This window comes from Neomonachus schauinslandi, chromosome 6 (assembly GCF_002201575.2).
Source record: "Neomonachus schauinslandi chromosome 6, ASM220157v2, whole genome shotgun sequence".
Classification (NCBI taxonomy): Eukaryota; Metazoa; Chordata; class Mammalia; order Carnivora; family Phocidae; genus Neomonachus; species Neomonachus schauinslandi.
Window position 1 is genome coordinate 2,787,387 of NC_058408.1, and position 21,376 is coordinate 2,808,762.

The window sequence follows — 21,376 nt, forward strand, 5'->3', positions numbered from 1 at the left end:
GTAACTTGTAATGGATAAGGGTGATTTGAGATGGTTTAGTGGGAGGCTGAGCAGAGATACATCAGGTTACCTATGTCCCTATATACAGTTTTGATATGTTCCCCTAGAAGTTTTAATGCCAGGGTTACTATTAATAATGAGAGTGTATATATCCCCCAGGGATGGTTGGGTGTAAAGAACAGGTAGGAGAGGTTTGTCCCTGCTAAGATGGTACCAACATTAACTGTAGGGCTGAGATTACCTCACCCTATAACAATTAGATTGTTGGGATTTGCTAACTCCCAGTCCCTGATGCTTGTAGTCCAGAAGTTAGGTGGTCTTGCTAAGGGTGTATAATTATTTCAATACCAAACTTTAATAATTATAACTATTCGTAATTTTTTTTTCTGATAAACTTCAAATTTGTTGTGTATAGTTTGTAAAATATTCCAAATTATCTCTGTGTAGATTAATGACCAAAACAAGCCCACAGTCACCTCTGTCCTTCCCATTGGTGACCTACCTTTAGCAGGGAAGTGGATTATACAAGATGTTAATCAAAGTGTTGAAAATTCTGATAGTTGCATTTGATAGTCATTTTGTTAGAGATTCTTATTACTCAACTGTTTGAACTTTTTTATACTAAGTTTGAGGCTAAGTGATAATTATGCATATTTTATTTAATGAATACTTATTTAGTGCTACTTATATGGCAGGCATTGTTCTATGTGATTTATGAATATTTGACAAATGGTTTTCCCCATTTAAAGGTGAAGAAATTGAGGTACATGGAGGTTAAGTAGTTTGTTCAAGACTACACAATTAGTGGGGGAGGGGGTTGGGACTCCACCCTCGGCAGGTGTTCCCAAAGGCTGTGATCTTACTCCTTGCATGATTGTGCCAATGGATGTAAAACATTTAGCACTTCAAGAAGACATAAATACCCTTGTTACTTTAAATCAATGTGGATTGATGTATAAACCAAGCATTCAAGAATGGACAAATATGGCAAACTGGCTCAAGCTGCTGTTCCTTCCCACAAACTCAACCCTGAAGTTCTCACAAAAGCAAGAGAGGATTTATTTAAAACTTGAGATGTCTGTATGTGACAAAAGACAACAAAGTCCCAGTTTGGAAGACAAAGAGAAGCCCAGAAATGGATTCTGTTCACATCACCTCAGAGCAGGTTTAGGTGAAACCTTGTCTCTCATGTTTATTATTCTTCCTCAACTCTTTGAACTTTGAAGCAAATACCATATGATTTCACTCATATGTGGAATTTAAGAAACAAAATAGATGAACATAGGGGAAGGGAAGGAAAAATAAAATAAGATAAAGACAGAGAGGGAGAAAACCATAAGAGACTCTTAAGTCTAGGAAACAAACTGAGGGTTGCTGGAGGGGAGATGGGTGGGGGATGGGGTAACTGGGTGATGGGCATTAAGGAGGGCACGTGATGTAATGAGCACTGCGGGTTATACACGACTGATGAATCACTAAACTCTCTCTCTGAAACTAATAATACACTACATGTTAACTAAATTGAATTTAAATTAAAAATTTTAAAAAAGAGAAGATAACAAAGGTAATCGCTGTGCACAGCTTCTGGGGTGCAGTAGCAGTTCAAAAAGTATTGAATGAATGGAAGAAGACATTGGGAAAGAGCACGATGAGACCCCGAAGATGACCCAGCTGGCCTGCTCAGCCCCTGGAGCACATTCTGTCTGTGAGACGTCATGAGGGTTGGGCATTTTTATAGTTTTTTGCAGCCCTTAGTGCTGTTCCATCCTTGTTGATGTTCTGCCCCCCAGTTCCTCCAAGTGTTACGTCACCTTCACGTCAGAGTAGATGACATGGGAGTCCTAGGAGAGATGCACAGTTGAAGGAAGAGAAAGAACATGGCTGGTGGGGAGCAAGATGGAGAAGGAACTCTCCGGGAATGCAGCTCACCTTGTTCTCCAGAATTGTCCTGGTGTTTGCTGTGGAGAAAAGAAATATTACTGAGCTCTTGGGCTTCCACTTAGACCTTATTCCCTAACAGTGCTCCGGGGCACAGGATGGCGATGCTTAATGTGTGGTTTCCAGCTTCTCTTGTTCTGTAAAATCCATGACTTAATGTTGTCCACTCTGCAGTCCTTCTAAGACCACCCAAGCTCTAAGCCCTCTACCAACGCTTGTTGAACAAAACCTTTCCTCTCTTTGATGCAGTTTCCATGGATTATTGACAATATTCTGTCAGGGCTCATTCTCCTGTCATCCCTTTATGTCCTTCATATAACGACCACAGGTGTTCATGCACTGCATAGAAGGAAACGGGACACAGAGATAAGGGAGGGGAGAGCCTGAGTCACACGGCAGCTTGAGGGTGTGGGGGCTGCTTCCTTCTCCCTTCATTCCAGGTGGGCAGAGTGGAATTCAATCCCCCTCCTGCCCTTGGCAACACACCAACACCTGGAGGGCCTGGAGGATAAGCATGACTGTACCTTTTCAGTTTTGCTGGGCTGGTCCCAGGCAGGGAAGCAGAATGACAGGGTCATTGGCTCTCTGCAGGCTGCAGTGGTACAGCTATTAGCAAGGCTGGCCGAGGACCCAGAGGAGCGCGGCCGGGTGACCCTTCCCCAGGAAGCCCGCCAAGCTGCCAGCGGCCCCTGGCTCCAGCAGAAGCAGCCAGGAGCACAGAGCAAAGGGCATGGTTGAAGGTTCCAACTTCAAGGGCACTGGAGAAGCAGCTTGAAGAACACAACTCTGCCCTTCTAAAAAACCACTGCCTCAATTCTTGCAAGGCTACACGTCAACGGGCAGATTCTCTAGATTAGGCTGATGCGTTCATGACCCCTGCCATGGCATCTCCAGACGGCAGGTCCTTTCAAAGGAGCCTGGCAATGACCCCACTCAACTGGGACAACTCCTCCTGGACTTTAGATACCATACTTCAGATACTCTCAGTCTTACCTGATTTGATGTTATCCCTTTGCCTTGTATCCCGGATTCTCCCTAACTGTCTATTCTCAAGTGACCATCTGTTTTTGTTTTGTTTTGTTTTGTAATTCAGCTTCTCCATGAGAACCTGCCTGCAAATATCTCTTGCTCCTTCTTGGATCTACAGATTGCATATCAAGGTCAAATGATGTATGAAAGCCTCTATTGCACACATGGTGCCCCTTTCTTGGGAAGATGCATCTGACAAGAACCACTTCGCGGTTTCTCACCTGAGTCTTCCGGTGGCTGCATGCTCCAGACCTGGGAATAAACCACATCCACATCTACAGGGCCCACTGCAGGGAAAAGACATGGTTCAAAGATGTCCATGGACAAGGGTTCAAACTTCATATGTGCCCTCCCAGACTCCTGCTTTGTGACTGTCCTCCTAACCCCAACATGATTCTCAGGGTCATTTATTGAGACTGGGCCTCGTGGGGTCAGGGCGTGCAGACCACCTCATGGCTTTTTTCACCTGCCTTCTCTTCCTTCTCGACCGTAGCCTCAGAGCCCCTTCCAGTGGGGATACTCACCATTGACATACTCTGGTTGCATCTCCTCCATGTCTGAGAGTGAGCTGGAGTGGGTGGGCTCCTGAGGGTTTGTGCTGGAAGCATCTCTGAGAGAAAGCAAACTAACTACATGATAGTCTCCAGGGCAAGAGTGAGAACAGAGAGGAGGCAGGCTGGGAAGAGTGTGGGAGAAGCCAGGCAGACATGGCACTTGGCTTGGGTGATTTGATGGCCCTTTGTCTAGATTCTTGGGCTGTGGTCTTTTAGGTGGGCAGCCAGAGATGGGCCACAGAATCACAAAGTTCTTTATTAATAGGATAGCCACTCTGATCTCGCAAAAATGTCCTATTCCTCATCTTTAGCTTTTTCAAAAGTTATAAATAGGAGAATGATATTGCCTGAGATTTAATTTTTTCTCTTATAAGCTCTCCTAGAACTTCATCTGCTTCTTTCTCATCAATTTATCTCTCTTTTTTGTATATTGTATGTGTCATATATTCTCCATAAAACAATTATGTCCCCTGTGGAAATAAACTCCATTTTATGCATATTTTCACACCTTTAAAAGTCTAACAAGAACTTACTCATACATTGTAAGTACTCCATAAATAATCTTGAATATGTAAATTAGTAATTTGGAAATCTTGAATCGTATGCAAGACAACACCTTGTCATGTGGGCCACCCAGAGTCAGCACTCTGATGGCATAAATGTAATGAATACAGACATGGCTGAGTATCATAGAAAGATACTGCGTGACCTGTATAAGCAGAAGGAGCAGTAAGTATTGAAAATCATGAATGGGGAAGTTCTCTAGAGTTCCCACTTTGAATAGGAAAAGTTCTCACCTGGGTACATGAGTGACAGAGCGTCCTCCTGAAAAGCAGATGAAGGAACATTCATTTTAGGGGCAACGTCTTTATCTCTTAAAACTTTCCCCTGACTTAACCACGTGTCGTCACTGGTATGATATAAGATTCAGAGTAGGGATCCAATTGTGTTGTGTCCTGATGACTACTTATTTTCTCCAGCACTGTTAGCTGGACAATCCATTATTTTTCCCCACTGATCTAACACACCACTTCAAATGGCAAACCCCACAGGCATGGGTCACTGTTTCTGGATTTTTTTATTGCTCTTTCAATTATTGCAAAATATATATTAACTGCTGATGACTGCTCTCCTTGTTTAGGTGGAACATTCTCACTTTTTAAATGTTTTGATATTTGCAACCCCCACTCTAAAGCAGTGGTCTTGGGGTCAGGCTTGATGTTGATATTCATAAGACCCATGGGGCTCTCCTTTGCACCATTTAGCTTTACAGAGAGATGCAGAGCAAGAAGCACAACGTATCAGCATGGATGTGTCAGCTGCATCACCAGTGGTCAAGGAGCTCTTTCCTGGTCCTTCAACTAACAGCTCAGAGGACAAGTCCACATGGCTGGGAGCAGACGCCACTACGAGGGATAAGATCAGTCTCAAGAGCTGTGTTGCACTTGGGGGTATGCTCATTTATGCTGTCCACCGAGCATTTATAACCCAACTCAGAGCACTTCCAGTTTATTTTATTTATTTATTTATTTTTAAAAGATTTTATTTATTTATTTGACAGAGAGAGACACAGCAAGAGAGAGAACACAAGCAGGGGGAGTGGGAGAGGGAGAAGCAGGCTTCCTGTGGAGCAGGGAGCCTGATGCAGGGCTCGATCCCAGGACCCCGGGATCACGACCCGAGCCGAAGGCAGACGCTTAACGACTGAGCCACCCAGGCGCCCCGAGAGCGCTTCCAGTTTAGACGCAGCTCAGCAATCATGAAAAATATTGCCTAGTAGCCCAGCTGGAGCTCTAACTTTATCAGTTTTTTTGGAGACAGTGTTAGAGAAGGAAGAACTAAATGATTTTCTTCAAGGGAAGGAAGAAGGATCTCAGGATTTTCTACCAAGCCAAACAGTCATTCAACCACAAGATGAGGGATGCACATCTTCAAACAGTATGAAATCAGTGTATGTGATTCTAGCAACTCCTTCCTGAATAAATTATTTTTAAAATGGACTTTAGTCTTCTTCCTAAGCACTTTGAACAATAACAAAAACTGATGATATCTTGGCTCCTAAAGAAAACTTCAAAAATATTCTTAAAAATGAGTATGGTATAAATGATCTTTGATCTTAGTGTAACTGGAAATTCATAACAAAACAGTGAAGAAATCTGGATATATCTATAACATATACATTTAAGGGAATTAAGTCTTAAGCTACTAAATACATATATAAATATATAAGACAAAAGAAAGCAAATATATTAAATGTCCAGTTTGTTCTAAAGAATAAGACTAACAAGAACAGAGTGCAGCAACTTAAGGAAGATAAAAGCAGAAATTTCAGAATTAGAAAGCAAACTGGTAGATCAAATAAATCATTCTAGCAGCTTCACTTTTGAATCAAAAGGGTGGATACTCCTTTTTCGATGCCACTCATGAACATGAAAGGAGAAGGCACAGAGGGATAAATGCAACCACGGGGAAGCCAGAAGAATCACAGGACACTACTTCACTCGATTCCAAGTAAGCAAATTTAGGAGCCTGGATAAAACAGATGATTTTCTAGGAAAATTCCCCAGAAGAGAAAGAAACTGTGGACAGAGTGTGGCAGTCAGGGTGGAGTGTGTTCTGCTACATTAACAAACCAACCTCAGTTTGCAGGGGCTTGCAGCAGCAAAGATTTGTAAATTTCCCACTTGTGCTGCAGACCTGTCAAAAATCTGCCGGGGGTTCTGTCACTAGGGGACAGAGTCACTCGGGGACTGAGGCTGCTGCTGGAGGCCATACCATCTGGTGACACTGTCAACCCAGCACGCGTTTGCATGAGCACCAGCGCGTGGGAAGGACATCTGGACATCAACGCCTCGCTCCTAAATGCTTCTGCCGGGAAACAATGCAAGCGGCCGGCATTTCACTGGCTGTGTCTCACTTCGAGGAGACAGGGAAACTAACTGTCCCTGAGCCCGGGGGTAAAGGAGGGCTGGGTGGCCGTGAGCAAGAGCAATGCCTCTCACAAGATTAGTTACAAGAGCAGAGATGGTGACAGCTGTCGAGGACCCGCTCCCCCAAAACCCACCAGCCGCAGCTTCCACAGGGGAGTGCCAGGAAATCTTGAGACAACAGATAATTATGTAAACTATTCCAGAGCACAAAAGACATACAAAAAGAAGGAAACTGTTGAGCTTCCTTTGTAATGGTGAGTACAAAAGGCAGAAAAGATCACAATAACAACAAACCTGGCAAATATCAACATTACTACTAATGGAAAAAAAAAAAACTTCAAAAGAACGCTAGTTTATGTTAAAAATGCATCAACTAGGGGCACCTGGGTGGCTCAGTTGGTTAAGCGACTGCCTTCGGCTCAGGTCATGATCCTGGAGTCCCGGGATCGAGTCCCGCATCGGGCTCCCTGCTCGGCGGGGAGTCTGCTTCTCCCTCTGACCCTCCTCCCTCTCATGCTCTCTCTCATTCTCGCTCTCTCAAATAAATAAATAAATCTTTTAAAAAAAATGCATCAACTAAAATTGGATTTTTACAAAGAATGGAAAGATTAGTCAATATTAGGTATTCTGGTATATTATAATAAGTTGATTTAATAGCTGAAAAGAGAAATATAGGATTATCTTCACAGATACTAATGAGGTATTAGCAAAAATTAAAAGTTGCTTCTGAGAAATAGTCTTAATAAAATAAGAATCTGGAGCTTCATTAAAAGGGGTATTTGAATATGTTACATAGCAAAGAAATACTAGAAAAGTTTCCCTCAAAAACAGGAACCTGACAAGCTTATCCACATAAGATGCCAGAGGCACTTGAGCATATAATTAGACACGAAAAAAATAATTTGTGTAAAAACTGAAAAGGAGCAAGTAAATGTTTTATTGCTTTGTAGATTGTTTCTATATTTGAATCAACAGTATATCGGGATGTAACTTGAAAAGTGGGAAAATTCATCACAATGAATGAATTAGAAATTATTTTATGTTAACAAACAACCTGTCTCTTCATATCCACATATTTTTATCAATTAAAACCTATAATAAAAGCAAAAAATCACAATTCCTTAGTCTTTTTTTTTTTATTCATGAGAGTCAGAGAGAGAGAGAGAGGCAGAGGCAGAGGGAGAAGCAGGCTCCCCGCCTAGCAGGAAGCCTGATGCGGGACTCGATCCCAGGACCCTGGGATCACGACCTGAGCCGAAGGCAGACGCTTAACCATCTGAGCCACCCAGGCGCCCCACAATTCCTTAGTCTTAGATAGTCTGTTTAAAAAATATAACTTCCATTGGACTTGAAAAAACTGAATTACATTTGCACTATCTGATGAGTTTCCAAAATTTCTTTCACCTTGTGGTAGTTGATAGATTTAAGGAAGCATTTTGCAAGAGTTTAAAAGTTTGTCGTGCATTTCTGTTGTGCCCAGTGCTTGTCCTGTATCTTAGAGATTAATAAATGACACCTCACCGAAGGGGGGGATGGGGGAAATGTGTGAGAGGAGAATCGCTAAGGTCAGTTCTAGGCAGGCTTGAGGCTTTGTGGCCGGGCCAGTATACTCCGTGTTCGCTGTGCCTCCTAGTGGCTGTATGAACAAGGTAGCCCACTTAACTTCCCCAAGATTGTTAAACCTGGACCATAATACACACTTAAAAATTATTTTTTATAATTACAGATAACATGTGTAAGCTTGCCATACGTAACAGTTGTAAGAGTTGGTCATTGGTAGCATGTCTTGGCTAGCAGAGTACGAGTAGGGGTCAGTATGAGATATCACTTAGAGGAGTCCTCAAAATTCCTGTTCTTACAAGTAATACGGAGATACTGTCATGCCGAAAACACAGCAGCTTTATGGGAGTGTTGGTTAGCGAAGGTCGTGCTTTCATGCTTCCAGTGATGACAGAAGAAGAAATTGAACAGACCTTTCTTCCGAGAGCTGGAAATATTGGACAAAATATTGGTAGAAGTCTATTTAGAGTGTTCAAGAGGTGAAAGGATAGGGAAGAACTACGAGGCTCCGGGAGAGAGACCTGGCTCTGGAACCGCTGGTCCTGTGGGGCACTTGCCAAACCCAGACAGGGTGGCCCAGGGGCCGGAGCTTCAGGAAGTCTGGTGGGGCGGGGAGGCATGGACTGGAATGTGTAGTGGTTTGTGTGGAAATTTTAAAAACATGGCTGTAAATTCTTTGACATTGAGACCTCCATTTGGAGGTGGAGGCTGTGCTCCCTCCCCTTGCATCCGGGCAAGTTTTTAGGGACCTGATGAAACCGAGTCATCTGAAATTAGTTGGAAAAAGGCATTGCAGATTTGCTGTCACACTTACTTTTGAAGCGGAAGACAGCATGTAAGATGTTTGAGTACCTGGCAGCATCATGCCACGAGGGGGTCCAGGCCACACTGAGAGGTTGTGTGTGTTCTAGCTGAGAGTCCCAGTCAAGGTCCCCCCCTCCGGCCAGCTCCAGCCACCATGTGTGCATGAAGATGCCCCACGTGACCCATATGAGACACCCAAGAATTCAAAGAGGAGTCACTGCTCTTGCCATGAGTAGGTAACTAATAAGAAATCGATAGATAAAGGAGAAAAGGTACTAAATTGTTTTCATTCCTTTAAATCCAGCCACTTATTATGTTTCACTCCTCTGCATGTAAACTGATTATGTCTATTGAAGGTTATTAGATGATTTAATAATTGGACATTTTTATTTAAAAGGCAAGCATGAAGGACTGTGTTAATGGTTTTAATCTACACACAGGGGGGACATGACATATTCTAAAATATGGCAGCATTGTCCACTGCATGAAACCTTAGAAAATCATAACGTGTAAAAAGAATTTGTCAGATTTGGGGAGGTTTTCTTTCTTTCTTTTTTTTTCAAATCCAATCCGTATCAGTAATGGAAAAGTTCACAGCAATAAAAGGCAATCAAAACAAACGGTAGGTAACCAACCTGAGATCTTGCGAGACCAGTAATAAGACAGCAGAACAGCAGTTATGACGCCGAGGCCACCACACAGCGCCCCGAGAACTCTGGCTGTGACGTGGTCTCTTCTGTAGCCACCGGTCCCTGAGGGAAGACACCAGTGCGTCAGCCTTAGAGGGTCAAGGCTTGGGTCCTGGAATCCTGGTCTAATGCTCTGCAGGAATGGTTAATATAAGTTCACACGTTATCTAATTATAATGTGTACTTTCCAGGTTGGTGTGGAGAGAAGAGAAGCAGCCAGGCACTGAGATCACCTTCTCCAACCTCCCCCACACAGCAGGCATCACCTGGACCTCCACCCACCTTCCAAAACCCCACTATGGTACCAGTGAAGACTGCTGGGGCAGAGCCATTAATCATAATGCTCCTGTATCCAGGGACCATCAACCCACCTGTGATGCTGAGTGGCACCGCCTCGCTGCGCTGGGCCCCCAGGCCATTGTCAGCCTCACAGGAGTAGTTTCCAGAACGTTCTGGGGTCAGAGAGAGGTTGAAGGACGCTCCTCCTCCAGAGGGGGCCGAGCTGCTCCCCAGGGTGACATCCTCGTGATAAAACCGGTACAGGATCGGGGGAGAGCCCCTCTGGGCCTCGCAGCGAAGCTCCACCACGTCCCCCACCACGGCCCGGGTCCCGGGCACCCTGACGGTGAGGACGGGGCAGGACGCTGGGACTGAGGGAGACAGGGACCAGCGGAGACGGTTTGTGAGGCCACAGTAGACACCCAGACCCCAGACTAGGACCTCAGCGAAGGGCCTGGCCCCCTGGTCATTGTGTGTCCCTAAGATTCTCAATAATGTCTTTAGAAATTTGGGGGAATATCAAGTCTGGGCTACTGTCTAAAGACACGGTCATTCGTCATTCTCAGCCTGTGTTTTCCTAATGCCAGTCCAGCCCCCGTTATTTTCCCTTCCCTGGAAAGAAGGATGTCCGCAGTCTAACCTGCGGGGGTGACCCACACTCCACTTGTCATTGGTGCTCCACAGCAGTGACTCACTTCTCACACGGATACTCAGCAGCTTGCTCTGGATGGGGTCGTGGCCATTGTCAGCTCTGCAGTAATAGCGGCCGGCGTCACCCTCCTGCACGGCTTGGACCTCCAGCTCCGCAGACAGGGAACGCTGGGTCTTCCTTCCCACACTGGTTCCCGTGTCCTCTCTGTGCCAGGAGAATGTAATGTTTCCTGTGCCTTCGGCCACCGAGCAGAGGAGGATCAGATCCCCTCCTTCGATCACCGGGTCCCTGGGGGCCCACATCTCTAAGCTTACGTTAGAGACGGGCACTCCTAGACGGATGGAAGACGACAGGTGAGAAGCTGACGTCGGAGGGCTCTGGGACCAGGCCATGACTGGCTTCACTCTAATGCTTGAAGTGGGAATACGGGTAGGGCTCATGTCATCCATTATAAGGACACTAAGGTAGGGAATCCGCGGTGATTACTCTTGAAGAATGTGGATGCAGATACTGCATGTCCCAGCCCCCTTCCTGTCTAATTTCATGGGATCACTAAAGAATGTGTGATGGGTCATCTGCTCCATGGACAGGAAAACATTTCTGGGGGGAGGGGTCGCTGTGCAGAGTGGTGCCTTCTGCACTGAGTGAAGGGGTCCCTGGTAGCATCAGTCCTACCTCAGAAAAGGCACTGTCCCCCCTAACAATATCAATGACAGTTCCTCCATTATTCCCAGTTTCAAGGGTCCACAAGAATTGCCACCCCTCCTCTGGCCGCTTGGTCCACTCAGATTTCTGCTTTCTCTGATGCTTCATTTATCCCCCGACACTGGAGCACCACGGTGCCTTCTAATAAAACCAACTTGTGTTGCAAGCCAGCATGTGGGGCCATCTGCAGAGCCACTGGGGAGCAGGTGCTTGCTGAGTAAAGTCCCAGCCCACTCCTAAACACCAAGGCACGAAGTGATCAGTGGAGATATGACTGATGGATGTGACTTTAATAAAGAAGAGAAAGATTATAAGGAGTGTTTAGAAAAGAAGAAAAAGAGCCCCAAATGGAGTATTTGTCCCCCACTGACATCAAACCAAGACTTAATTACAGTTTCAGCCTATCCCTGGAATGTGACCGTCTATAAGTCAATCTGAAATTTCCTGATCCACACTAATGAGGTCATCTGCATGATAAAAAAAAACAAAAAACTTTGAAGTTCCCTCCTCCCGCAAATGATGTCTTGGCCTGAAGAAATCCTCTTTTATTTTGCTAATAACCCCCTTCCCTCACCTCATGCCTATAAAAAACTTCCATTTCCTACAACTCCTCTGAGCATCTCTCTGCTTGCTAGCTAGGATCCTGCTGATTCATGAATGCTTAATAAAGTCGATTCCATCCTCACATTTACTCCATAGCGTTCTGTTTTTTTAACAGGAGCTTTGTCCATTTGTTATTTTTATGAAACGCCCATTCTCTAGCTCACATCCCACTTTCCACAAGGACAGGAATTGCAAGAGAACCCAAAAGACGAGCAGCTGAAGTGAAGCTGCCGGACTCCTGTTTTCCCCACGCTCATACCCAACGATACTTACTCTGCATGTGAATCTGGGATTGAAGGCTCTGTTTTCTGACCCTGGGAGTCACCATCTCTGCCTGGCACCAGTAGGAGCCTGAGTCCTCCGTCCACATGGCGGGGACCCGGAGCTCTGGGGAGCTGCTCCAGCCAGACCCCAGGGCTCTGTCATCTCTGAAGAAGCAAAATCGGAGCTGAGCATTTGACCTCTGTGGAGAAGGCTGGGTCTCACAGGTCAGGGTCACCGGGCTCCCCTCGGTGGGCCAGGAGGGGCTGACAGTGAGCACAGGGCGTGGAAACAGCTCTAGAGAGAAGGATCACAAGAGCCCCGAGCAGTGAGATGGATGGTTCCTGCTCAAAAGCAACCCCAGCAAACAAGACATTCAGACCAGACTTGTCACCTATCACGACTCCCTCCTGTGGTCAAACCACAGGACTCTGGTTCCCATCTGGTGTGGGGGCAGGTGTTCCCTCCAGGGACCCACCCTGCTGTGCTCCAGTCTCGTCCAGCCCGGCTCCCACAGGAGGGAAAGTCTTACCTTGCACTTCAATCCTGATGCTTCTTGAAGCTTTTGACTTCAGAAAATACTTCAGAAAGTAATTTTCAGCAGTAGCAAAACAGTAATAGCTGCCACTGTCACTCAAAGCTGCACGTGGGATAGAAAAGCTAGAGACTTCGTTTGACAGCTGTAACTCTTTTCCATCCTTGTAATAGGCCATAGTCTGGATTTCCCAGCTGTCCTTTTTCTTCTGGCACATCAGATCTATGCTGTCTCCTTCAAAGACAACAGAGGGAGCCTGGAGGGTCAGCCAGTCTGTAAGAGAGGGCGTCAGGGGACTGGATTTGCCATTTCTGCAGAGAGCCCAGATGCCTGACCGTTTCTTGTGCTCTTGGGCCAAGCAGCCCCTTCCCCTCCAGGCAGGACGGAGGTTCCAACCCCCTCCTTACCTACTCAGGGCTAGGTTCTCTCTTGTCCTGAGGGGTATCTGAGTCAGCATGGGCTGCTGTAACAAAGTACCATAATTTTCTCGGGGTTTATTTCTCAGGGTTCTGGAGGCTGAAAGTCTAAGATCAAGGTGCCGCACAGCCAGATTCTGGCGAGGCCACTCTTCCAGGCTGTAGACGGCTGACTTCTTGTGTATCTTTACTTGCTAGCTCTCTGGCCTCGTTTTCTAAAGGCACTCATCCCATCATGAGGACCCCACCTCCATGACCTTATTACCTTCCAAGGGCCCCACCTCCAGATACCATCCTCCTGGGATTAGGGTTTCAGCATAGGAGTTTGGAGGTGAGGACTCAAAACACTGAGTCAATGGCAGGGAATGTCAAAGTAAACATAATTTTTTACATGGATACAGGAGTGAAGTTCCTCCTGCTTAGCCCTCTCTATTGGTGATGTCACAAGGGGGGACCACTGTCCTCAGAGGGCACGTCGCTTTCCCATCCCCTCTGCTTTGATCCAGCCTTTGAAGACACTATGCTGTGTTCTAAATTCACGTTCTTCGTCTTCTTCTTGCCTGGCCAGAGGAAACCGCCAAGGGGCCTGGGTATCTGGGGCATAGACTGGTTACTGGAATAAGATCCTGTACCTCAAACCTCAGAACTTTCCACCTGACTAGTTTCCAAACACTTCCCCACCCATCCCATGTGTAATTAGATGGAAGGGAGCTTTCATTCAAGGTTTAGCTGACCATAGTGAATAAAAGTCATTGCCAAAAATAAATGTCTTCCCCTGGGACTGCCTGTCTCAGATTCCACCCTGTGACTTTGCTTATTTATGGTACCAGGCCCCTTCTGTGTCTGGGACATTTGCATTACCTTTCAGGGTTGTAGTTGAGGATTTTGACCTCGAGGTGAGGAACTAAGTTATATCTCAAACAAAAATCTCCCTGCCCCTGTTCAATGGTGGCATGACAGCCAGAATTTGGATGTGTAGCATAGGGAAGCAGAGGTCAGCCATATAAGGGGTGAAGTGGCCCATAAAATACCCCTGCAGAACCAGAACCAAAATGCAACAGGAAGCTTGTGAAATTTAGAATCATAATTTTTGGAAAACATGCTACTGACTCTTCCAGGTGGAGAACCAGATTTACCTGTTTGACATCAGGCGAAAAATCTGGGTTATAAAAAATGAAATCAGGAGGGCAGAAAAGGTGGGTTGCAGAAACAATTAGCTTAATTTGAGATTTTTGCCCTCCTTCACTGATGGAGACTGGATCCCCTGGGGACTTGGCTGTGGGACTTATAATCAAGCTGATTTTTAAACCACTAGCACAGACTTCATCCAGAAACTGGAAAAATTCCCAGGGAGAATGCTGTTGGGGTAGGGGGCAGACATTCTGCCTCATGATTAGAGATGCCGCTGAAAAGGCACATGATGGGCAATCTCACAGGCTCGGGGCTGCGGCTGGATGACCACGTGAGCCCGTGAGTCCGCTGCTAAGGATCATTCACGCACAGCGTGGATGCAACGGACGAGTCCTGCTCCCGAACAGGCTCCTGGAGCGGTCCCTGGCATCCCTGTCCCATTCATGTCTCACCATGAAAGGAGAGACAGGGGTCTGTTCTCCCAGGACGGCGCCTTGGAGCCCCAAGCGCCCCTTCCACTTGGCGGTTGGTGCTGGCAAGGTCCGGCAACAATCCTCCATCTCTTTAGATTCAGTCCAGGCTCATGTACATACAGAATAAAATCCCGTTTTCTGAACTTCCTTTGGTGAGCACAGCTTTAAGTCAAGAAGAGCAAGGTGAGGTTGGTTGTGGTCACACGCATTAGGAAGGTAGCACAGGTCTGAGGGCACGCAGAATTCAGCGATGCTGTGAAGACGGGGCGGGCGGACCCCGGCCGGGAGCCGCCCGGCGCCTGTTTAGGGAAGGCAAGTGCGCCTGCCCTGTCGCAGGTGCTGCGGGGATGCTCGCTGACTTGCGCGGGGCAGCGCCCCCGCCGCCACCCAGAGCCAGAGCAGCCCGGCCGTCCCAACCACGCACACGCTCTGGGCCGTGTTGCTCAGAGAGCGGCTGTTTTCAGCTGCGAGGACATTCAGCCAGACCTCACGGAGGAGCTATGGTCCCGGGGCCTGGAGAACCATCCTCCCCCACGGGCTGGCTGTCCGGGCCGCACACCCTCTTCCAGATGCCACTCCCCGGCACCTGGGGCTCTACAGGCAGGGGACTCCGCCTGGGCAGGCTGTCCTCACCCAGCCAAATGGCTGGAGGCGGGTTGGCCCAGGGGAGCCGCAACACTGGGACGTCTCCATGGCCTGTCCTCGTCCCTCTCTGCAGGACCTCCTGGGAACCGGGCGACGGACAAACTAGACCCCGGAACGGTAAGGATGTAGATGACTCACCTGCCTCTTCACTGACAGGAGCTGTGAGGGGATCAAAAACCTGAGGTTAGCCCAGAGCATTTGCCCTTACAGTTTAGACATTTCTATTACTCTGCTAAACTGACCCCGAACTCCCCATCACCCCCTTTTCTGTTCCTCTGCTCCATTATCACCAACAATGCAATCTCCCTCAAGCACCAGCTGGCCCCCACTCATGTTACAATCACAAGGCAGGTGCAAACCCCTCCCTTGACCAGAGGGAGCACCCAGGGCATGTCCCACGGATGGACGCCAGATGTTCAGTGATTCTCTCATTTCCTCGTCCTTCCCCTCTCCCCACCAACCTCCTGCACACCCAATGAGTCCACTACACGATATCCCACATCACCAAGAGTTCATCAGGAAACACCCAATCAGAGTTTGTAGTGTAAACCCTGACAGCTGGGGTTTTCTCTCGGCCCGACTTTGTGCCTGACTTAAGCTTTGATGCGGAGGCATCCACAGAAGACTGTGGTCATTTGTTTTAATTCACCAGCAAAGAGTGAGCCTGTGAAACTGTGGGCCCCCAGCCTCCAGCCCAATAAGAGCAGAACCCCAGGGGCGCCTGGGTGGCTCAGTCATTAAGCGTCTGCCTTCAGCTCAGGTCATGATCCCAGAGTCCTGGGCTTGAGCCCTGCATTGGGCTTCCTGCTCTGTAGGAGGCTTGCTTCTCCCTCTCCTACTCTCTCTGCTCCTGTTCCTGCTCTCGCTCTCTCTCTCTCTCTCTGTCAAATAAATAAATAAAATCTTAAAAAAAAAAAAAAAAAGAACCGAACCCCAGACCCATGCTGTCTCTCTCCCCACGACCTCGCTGTGTGATCCCAGGGGTGCTGTGTAGTTTCCAGGCTCTGTGAGTAATAAACATTTAGCTTTCCAAAGTTTCCTGACCGTTATTACTGAAGGGCATCTTGCAGTCATGATAAGACCCATGAAGGCTGGTCCAGCCACAACCTTGCTTATTGATGAGCTGAGACCAGCACACATAATTTTGAAAGCCAAACCCACCTTGAAAGGATTTCTTTTCTCTGGCCATATTTTATGTGAGAGTCTTTTTACTTATTAACAAATGTTGGTTTAATGCCTCCTGAAAGGAGAGAAAGGAATCTCGTCTCCTTATAGCAGCTCTCCTGTCCTGTCCTCCTCAAAAGAAGAGCCTGAGCAAAGGGTGTCCATGCATCTCCAAACCCCATCTTGGAGATAACTGTCTAAATAGTTCTCATGGAGAAGTAGTAAATGTTGGAATTATAAAAACTGTATTTATGAGAATATACTACTCTACGAATTATCTGAGATATCAAAGCAGGAACTCATAACCCAGGAACGGTAAAGTAGCCGACCTTGAACATTAAGGACAAGGATGCGTTGCAGTGTGACTTGCCCAGAGCCCACTGCTGTGCATCAGACTGCTCTCTGAGCTTGAAGCAGAGACCCGAGCATTCCTATTGGTCCCTGGGTTCTGATAAACCCTCAGGGCTTTCAGGAGCTGGAGACCTCATCTGCTGCCACCTCAGTCCTAATTCAAGTTATTGGACTCACCAAAGATGACCAGAAATGACCACAGCAGCATGAGGACCTGGTTCAGCTATCCAAGAAGAGATGAAGAGATGTTCCCTCGGCCACCAGCTGGGGTCTGTGTGCAGGGAATGGAAACTGCTTTTCAAACTAAGTTTTGTACAATTAGCAAAAAAAAAAAAAAAAAGGAAGTGGAAGGGCTTGTCAAATCTGGCCACTGTCTTCTTTCCTATAGACGCTATGAGAATGAAGATGGTCCTCTAGGTGCCAAATAAACTCCTTCTCTTGACACTGATGACAGTTAACACTTAACACACAGCTGTTCATGAGTTGGACACAGTTCTAAGTGCCTTATGCTCACAGGGTTATTTAATGCCCTGAGCAAGCTTCTGGAGTCTGTACGATCCCCTTTACACAGTTGGGGAAACAGGCAGCAGGGAAGGCAAGTAATGGACCGAGATCAGCACCGTCACTTTCCAGTAGTGACAGCTAGGAGTTAAACTCAGGCAACCGCATTCCACAGTCTGGTTCGCAAATGCTGTCAGATCTTACCGTGATCTATAATGCTTCTCAGTGTTCCTTAGGATAGCAGGACCACCACTCAGGGCTCCTGGGCGATGTTTTCTTCAGTCCATATCTAGCCTTCTAGACCAGGATGTTGCTAAGATTCAAAACACCGGCTCTGTATCATTGAAAACATTGTCCTCTTCCGTATTTCTAATCCATGTTGCTTTTAGGACGGCATGCTGCTCCCAAGGCAGCCACACCCTCCAGAGCACGCATCCCCAAATTCTGTTATCACTCCCTTCCCGATTAGATGTGGTCCCCGTAAGTGTTGTATGTAACAGTCCACTCAGGGGCAGGCTGAACAGACAGATACCTGTTGCCTACGTGGACCTTATGTAGCATGAAACTTTAAATCATAAAATCATAGGTATTTGTAACCTGGGAACTGACTGATAGTGAATTGAATCATAGACTCAATGTCATCTGTTCCGGCGAATACTTAACATTGTCACTCACCATAAACATAGCTTTCCTTTGGGAAATGCTGATGTATGTACGTGATGTCATACTTCATATCATCAAAGCCTCGCTTAGAGTAGTGTAAAAAGAAAGTGCTAAAAACACCCAAAAAAGCAGGTTAAAAATAAATTGTATGTCCAACTGTGTACTATCAAGCAGCCATTAAAATGATTCTGTAGAATATTCAATAGCAATAAAAGTTGTTCACGATATACCGTTAAGGCAAAGGAGGCTGCTGGATGCAATTTATCTGCTGCACACCATCCTCCCCAATTGCCAATTAAAAAAAAAAGTGTGGGACAATAAACACCAACACGTTAGTGCGATTATATCTAATGTAATTAAAGGTGGTTTTTATTTTCCTCATTTTGCTTATCAGTGTGTTCTAGTATTCTTACAATAAACACATTTATTTATATATTTCTAAAAGATTCATAAAAAACAAGACCTGGCTTTTTTTAGCCCCTCTCACCTCAAGTGTACCAAGCGAGGCTACTCCACCTTTCTGCATGGGCACATGGTTTATTTGTGTTTGGAAGAGGGTGAGTGTTTCTCTCCCTGGGACCAGAGCTGCTCACTGAGCTTCTTGTCAAGCCCTTGCCTGTGGAAAGGCTTCTAGGTGGCCTGTGGCTCCTCCTCGTCCTGCCCAGTCAGGACGGCACAGGATTCTGACGGAGGACAGTGAATTGAGGAAGAAAATACAGAAAAAGGCAGAAGCAAAATGTGGAGAAGGAGCTGGTGGTAGGTATTGGTTTTTCATAGACATCTGAGCAGATTTTTCAAAATATCTGTGGTTTCATTCTGTCCTGTATGGGCATGTGGCTCTTGAGTTGAGAATTAGCTTTTTCCCGTGGCATTATCAAATGGTAGGGAGTGTGGCTTATGTGAAAGTGAGTGATGCAGGGGAAGAGAAATGAGTGACCACAGTGGGGTAGGTGGGCCACTGGGGTGGCAACGAGTCCTTAAGGGGACTGGCCTGCTCCATCTGGATGCTGCTCACACCTGACAGGTGGCAGACATTTATTTACATGTGGACGGACACAACTTGCAGGCCCACCTAAACTCAGATGCAAAGTAGGGCCCACAGCCAGAGACGAGGAGCTCAGCAGTTCATTAGAGGACAAAGTAACTTCATGTTCAGGTTACAGTGGTGGAAGTGAAACTGCAGGGTGGGGTGCACTGGCCAAAGTGAGAAATACAAACACTCCTTATGCTGGGATATTTGGCCACCAGCAAGATGGAGTCACAGGTGCCAGAGAGAAGCAGAGTTACCTATAGACAGAAGCCTCTGGGACCAACCAGGTAGACCCTTGACTTGGAGATTCTGCAAGTGGCAGCATACACAAGAGTACTCTGTCAGATGCGGGGCAACAGTGTCCCTGTCAACTTTGTTCGGTGTCTTCCAGGGGACACAAGATGCAATGCCAAGGTCAGGATTGAGACAGAGACAGAGTCTTCATGAACTACAACTCACAACAAAATAAACACCATCTCCCGTTTGAGAGGAAGGTGATTACCAGGATAGTCACAATAAGAAAATGAGGCTGATTAACTTCAGAGATCTCTGGATGTATTTGGTTGAATTTGGGGCTGCAAGGCTGCGACGACAGAATTAAATGTCATAATGTATGCAATCACCTCCCGCAGGAATTGCGACATTCATGGCTGTGGACATGGTCCCAAGTCACTGCCATCATCCTCATGTGGGAGCAGTTACAGTAGTAATTTCAATTGTTACTATAATCATCTTGAACAACATGATATGTCTTGCTTGAGTGGGGCTTGACCTAGAAATTTCATGTCTAGGGTAAGAGATACATTCTTTTGGAAGTGCTAATGTTTGTTGGAGCAGAGCTGGCTGGTGGGAATCTCGATGTTGTGTCTGTAGACGCTCTCCAAGTGTTATTTAGGCAGACCCAGACCTTCTGCCCAGAAGACTCTCTACAATTTAATTCATCAATTCCTAGAATTCTGATGGCCTCTCCATAGTCCAGACAGCATGGCAGGGAATTTGGACCAAGAATGCCTGGAAACTTTTGTCCATTTCCTCCCCAGCAGATGTGAAGATGAAGAAGCTCCAGAGACCCAGTTTCTCTGAGAATTATCCATATATCTACTCCAGGAAATCAGAGAAGGACAGGAGTAAGTTTAGTTTCAGGTAATGATTGTTTTAGGAGATTGGAGTTTTACAGATCTCAAATTTTTCTTCTTCATGAGGAAGATCATTTTCTTCAGTGTCAGTAGAAATTATTATTAACCCCTTTTGAAGAAGGTGTTGCCATTCCCGTGGTGGGGGATAGAGGTGAGCCCAGTCTTGAAGTCTGAGGTGGGGAGGGGCACAGGGAGACTTAGTGAGGCTCTGGGTAGATATCTGAGCAGCATCTGCAATAGGGAGCAGACCTCCCTCGGTCTGTGAAAATACCTCCTGCCAAGTGGCCTGGCTTCCCTGGGGGTGATAGGCATGGTGGGGCCTCCCCCGGGATCAAAGACAATTCAATGTGAAGCTTTCTATTTTCTGTTCTAAGTATATATGTGTGAGCTGGGTGGAGGGGACCCTTGGGGCATTGAGAACACTGACCCTTAGCAGAGCCACCCAAAGCAGCTTCCTTGGGTATCTTTCCAGCAGTAGAATATCGGCTGTTGGTGGTAGAAGACCAAGAACCAAGATCCAGATTGTACTTCTGGTTTTTGGTTTTGATTTCCCTTCAAGGGATTTGCTCATTCTTCTAACCTACTCTGCTAACGACTGCTTCCTAGTTCAGGAGGTGGTAATTCACCAGTCAGAGGAAGGGTGCATTCATTCACTCAGGGATGGATAAATATTACATAATTTTTTAAATGCATAATTAAACAGGTAAAAAAGAAGGGAAATTTCCTCCATTACAGATTTAAAAAAAAGGAAGTGAAAACAGTGTGTTACACATGTAAATTGACATTACTGGTGCCCTGGGGAGAAAATATTACACTAGATAATTTTTATGAGCTTAGCATTTAGTCCATCTGGAACTTGGAGGCAAAACCCTGGGTCTGCAAAAGGTAGAAGGTTGAAACCAAAACACATGAAATCTGGATCATCAAAAGACTTTCCTTTTAATAAAAGAGCGGCTTGGTGGGGAAAAACATTCACCTACCAGCACAGAAATGACAACTAACCTTGTCTTTCTATGAGCTCTGGGGGAAATAGAGAGTTTCCCTTGAGATATCAGAACTCCAGGACTGTGCCACTCCCATGGGTGGGCTCCGGGAAACCCCAGATAAGGAATTGTTGTAAAAAGTGGTCCTGGGGCGCCTGGGTGGCTCAGTTGGTTAAGCGACTGCCTTCGGCTCAGGTCATGGTCCTGGAGTCCCGGGATCGAGTCCCGCATCGGGCTCCCTGCTCGGCGGGGAGCCTGCTTCTCCCTCTGACCCTTCCCCCTCTCATGTGCTCTCTGTCTCTCTCATTCTCTCTGTCTCAAATAAATAAATAAAATCTTTAAAA

The 21,376-nt window shown here is 46.5% G+C and overlaps 1 protein-coding gene across 1 annotated transcript; it reads right to left on the reverse strand.

Moving 5' to 3' along the window:
• Positions 1-1,802: 1,802 nt before the first annotated feature.
• FCRL2 (Fc receptor like 2) lies at positions 1,803-16,927 on the reverse strand. The gene is made up of 11 exons (XM_044916012.1): positions 16,897-16,927; positions 15,343-15,363; positions 12,537-12,812; positions 12,017-12,301; positions 10,479-10,766; positions 9,876-10,154; positions 9,451-9,567; positions 3,492-3,575; positions 3,189-3,254; positions 1,930-1,958; positions 1,803-1,841 (listed from the first exon to the last, which is right to left on the reverse strand). The coding sequence occupies exons 1-11, from the start codon at positions 16,925-16,927 to the stop codon at positions 1,803-1,805; spliced, it is 1,515 nt and encodes a 504-aa protein (XP_044771947.1).
• Positions 16,928-21,376: the final 4,449 nt, after the last annotated feature.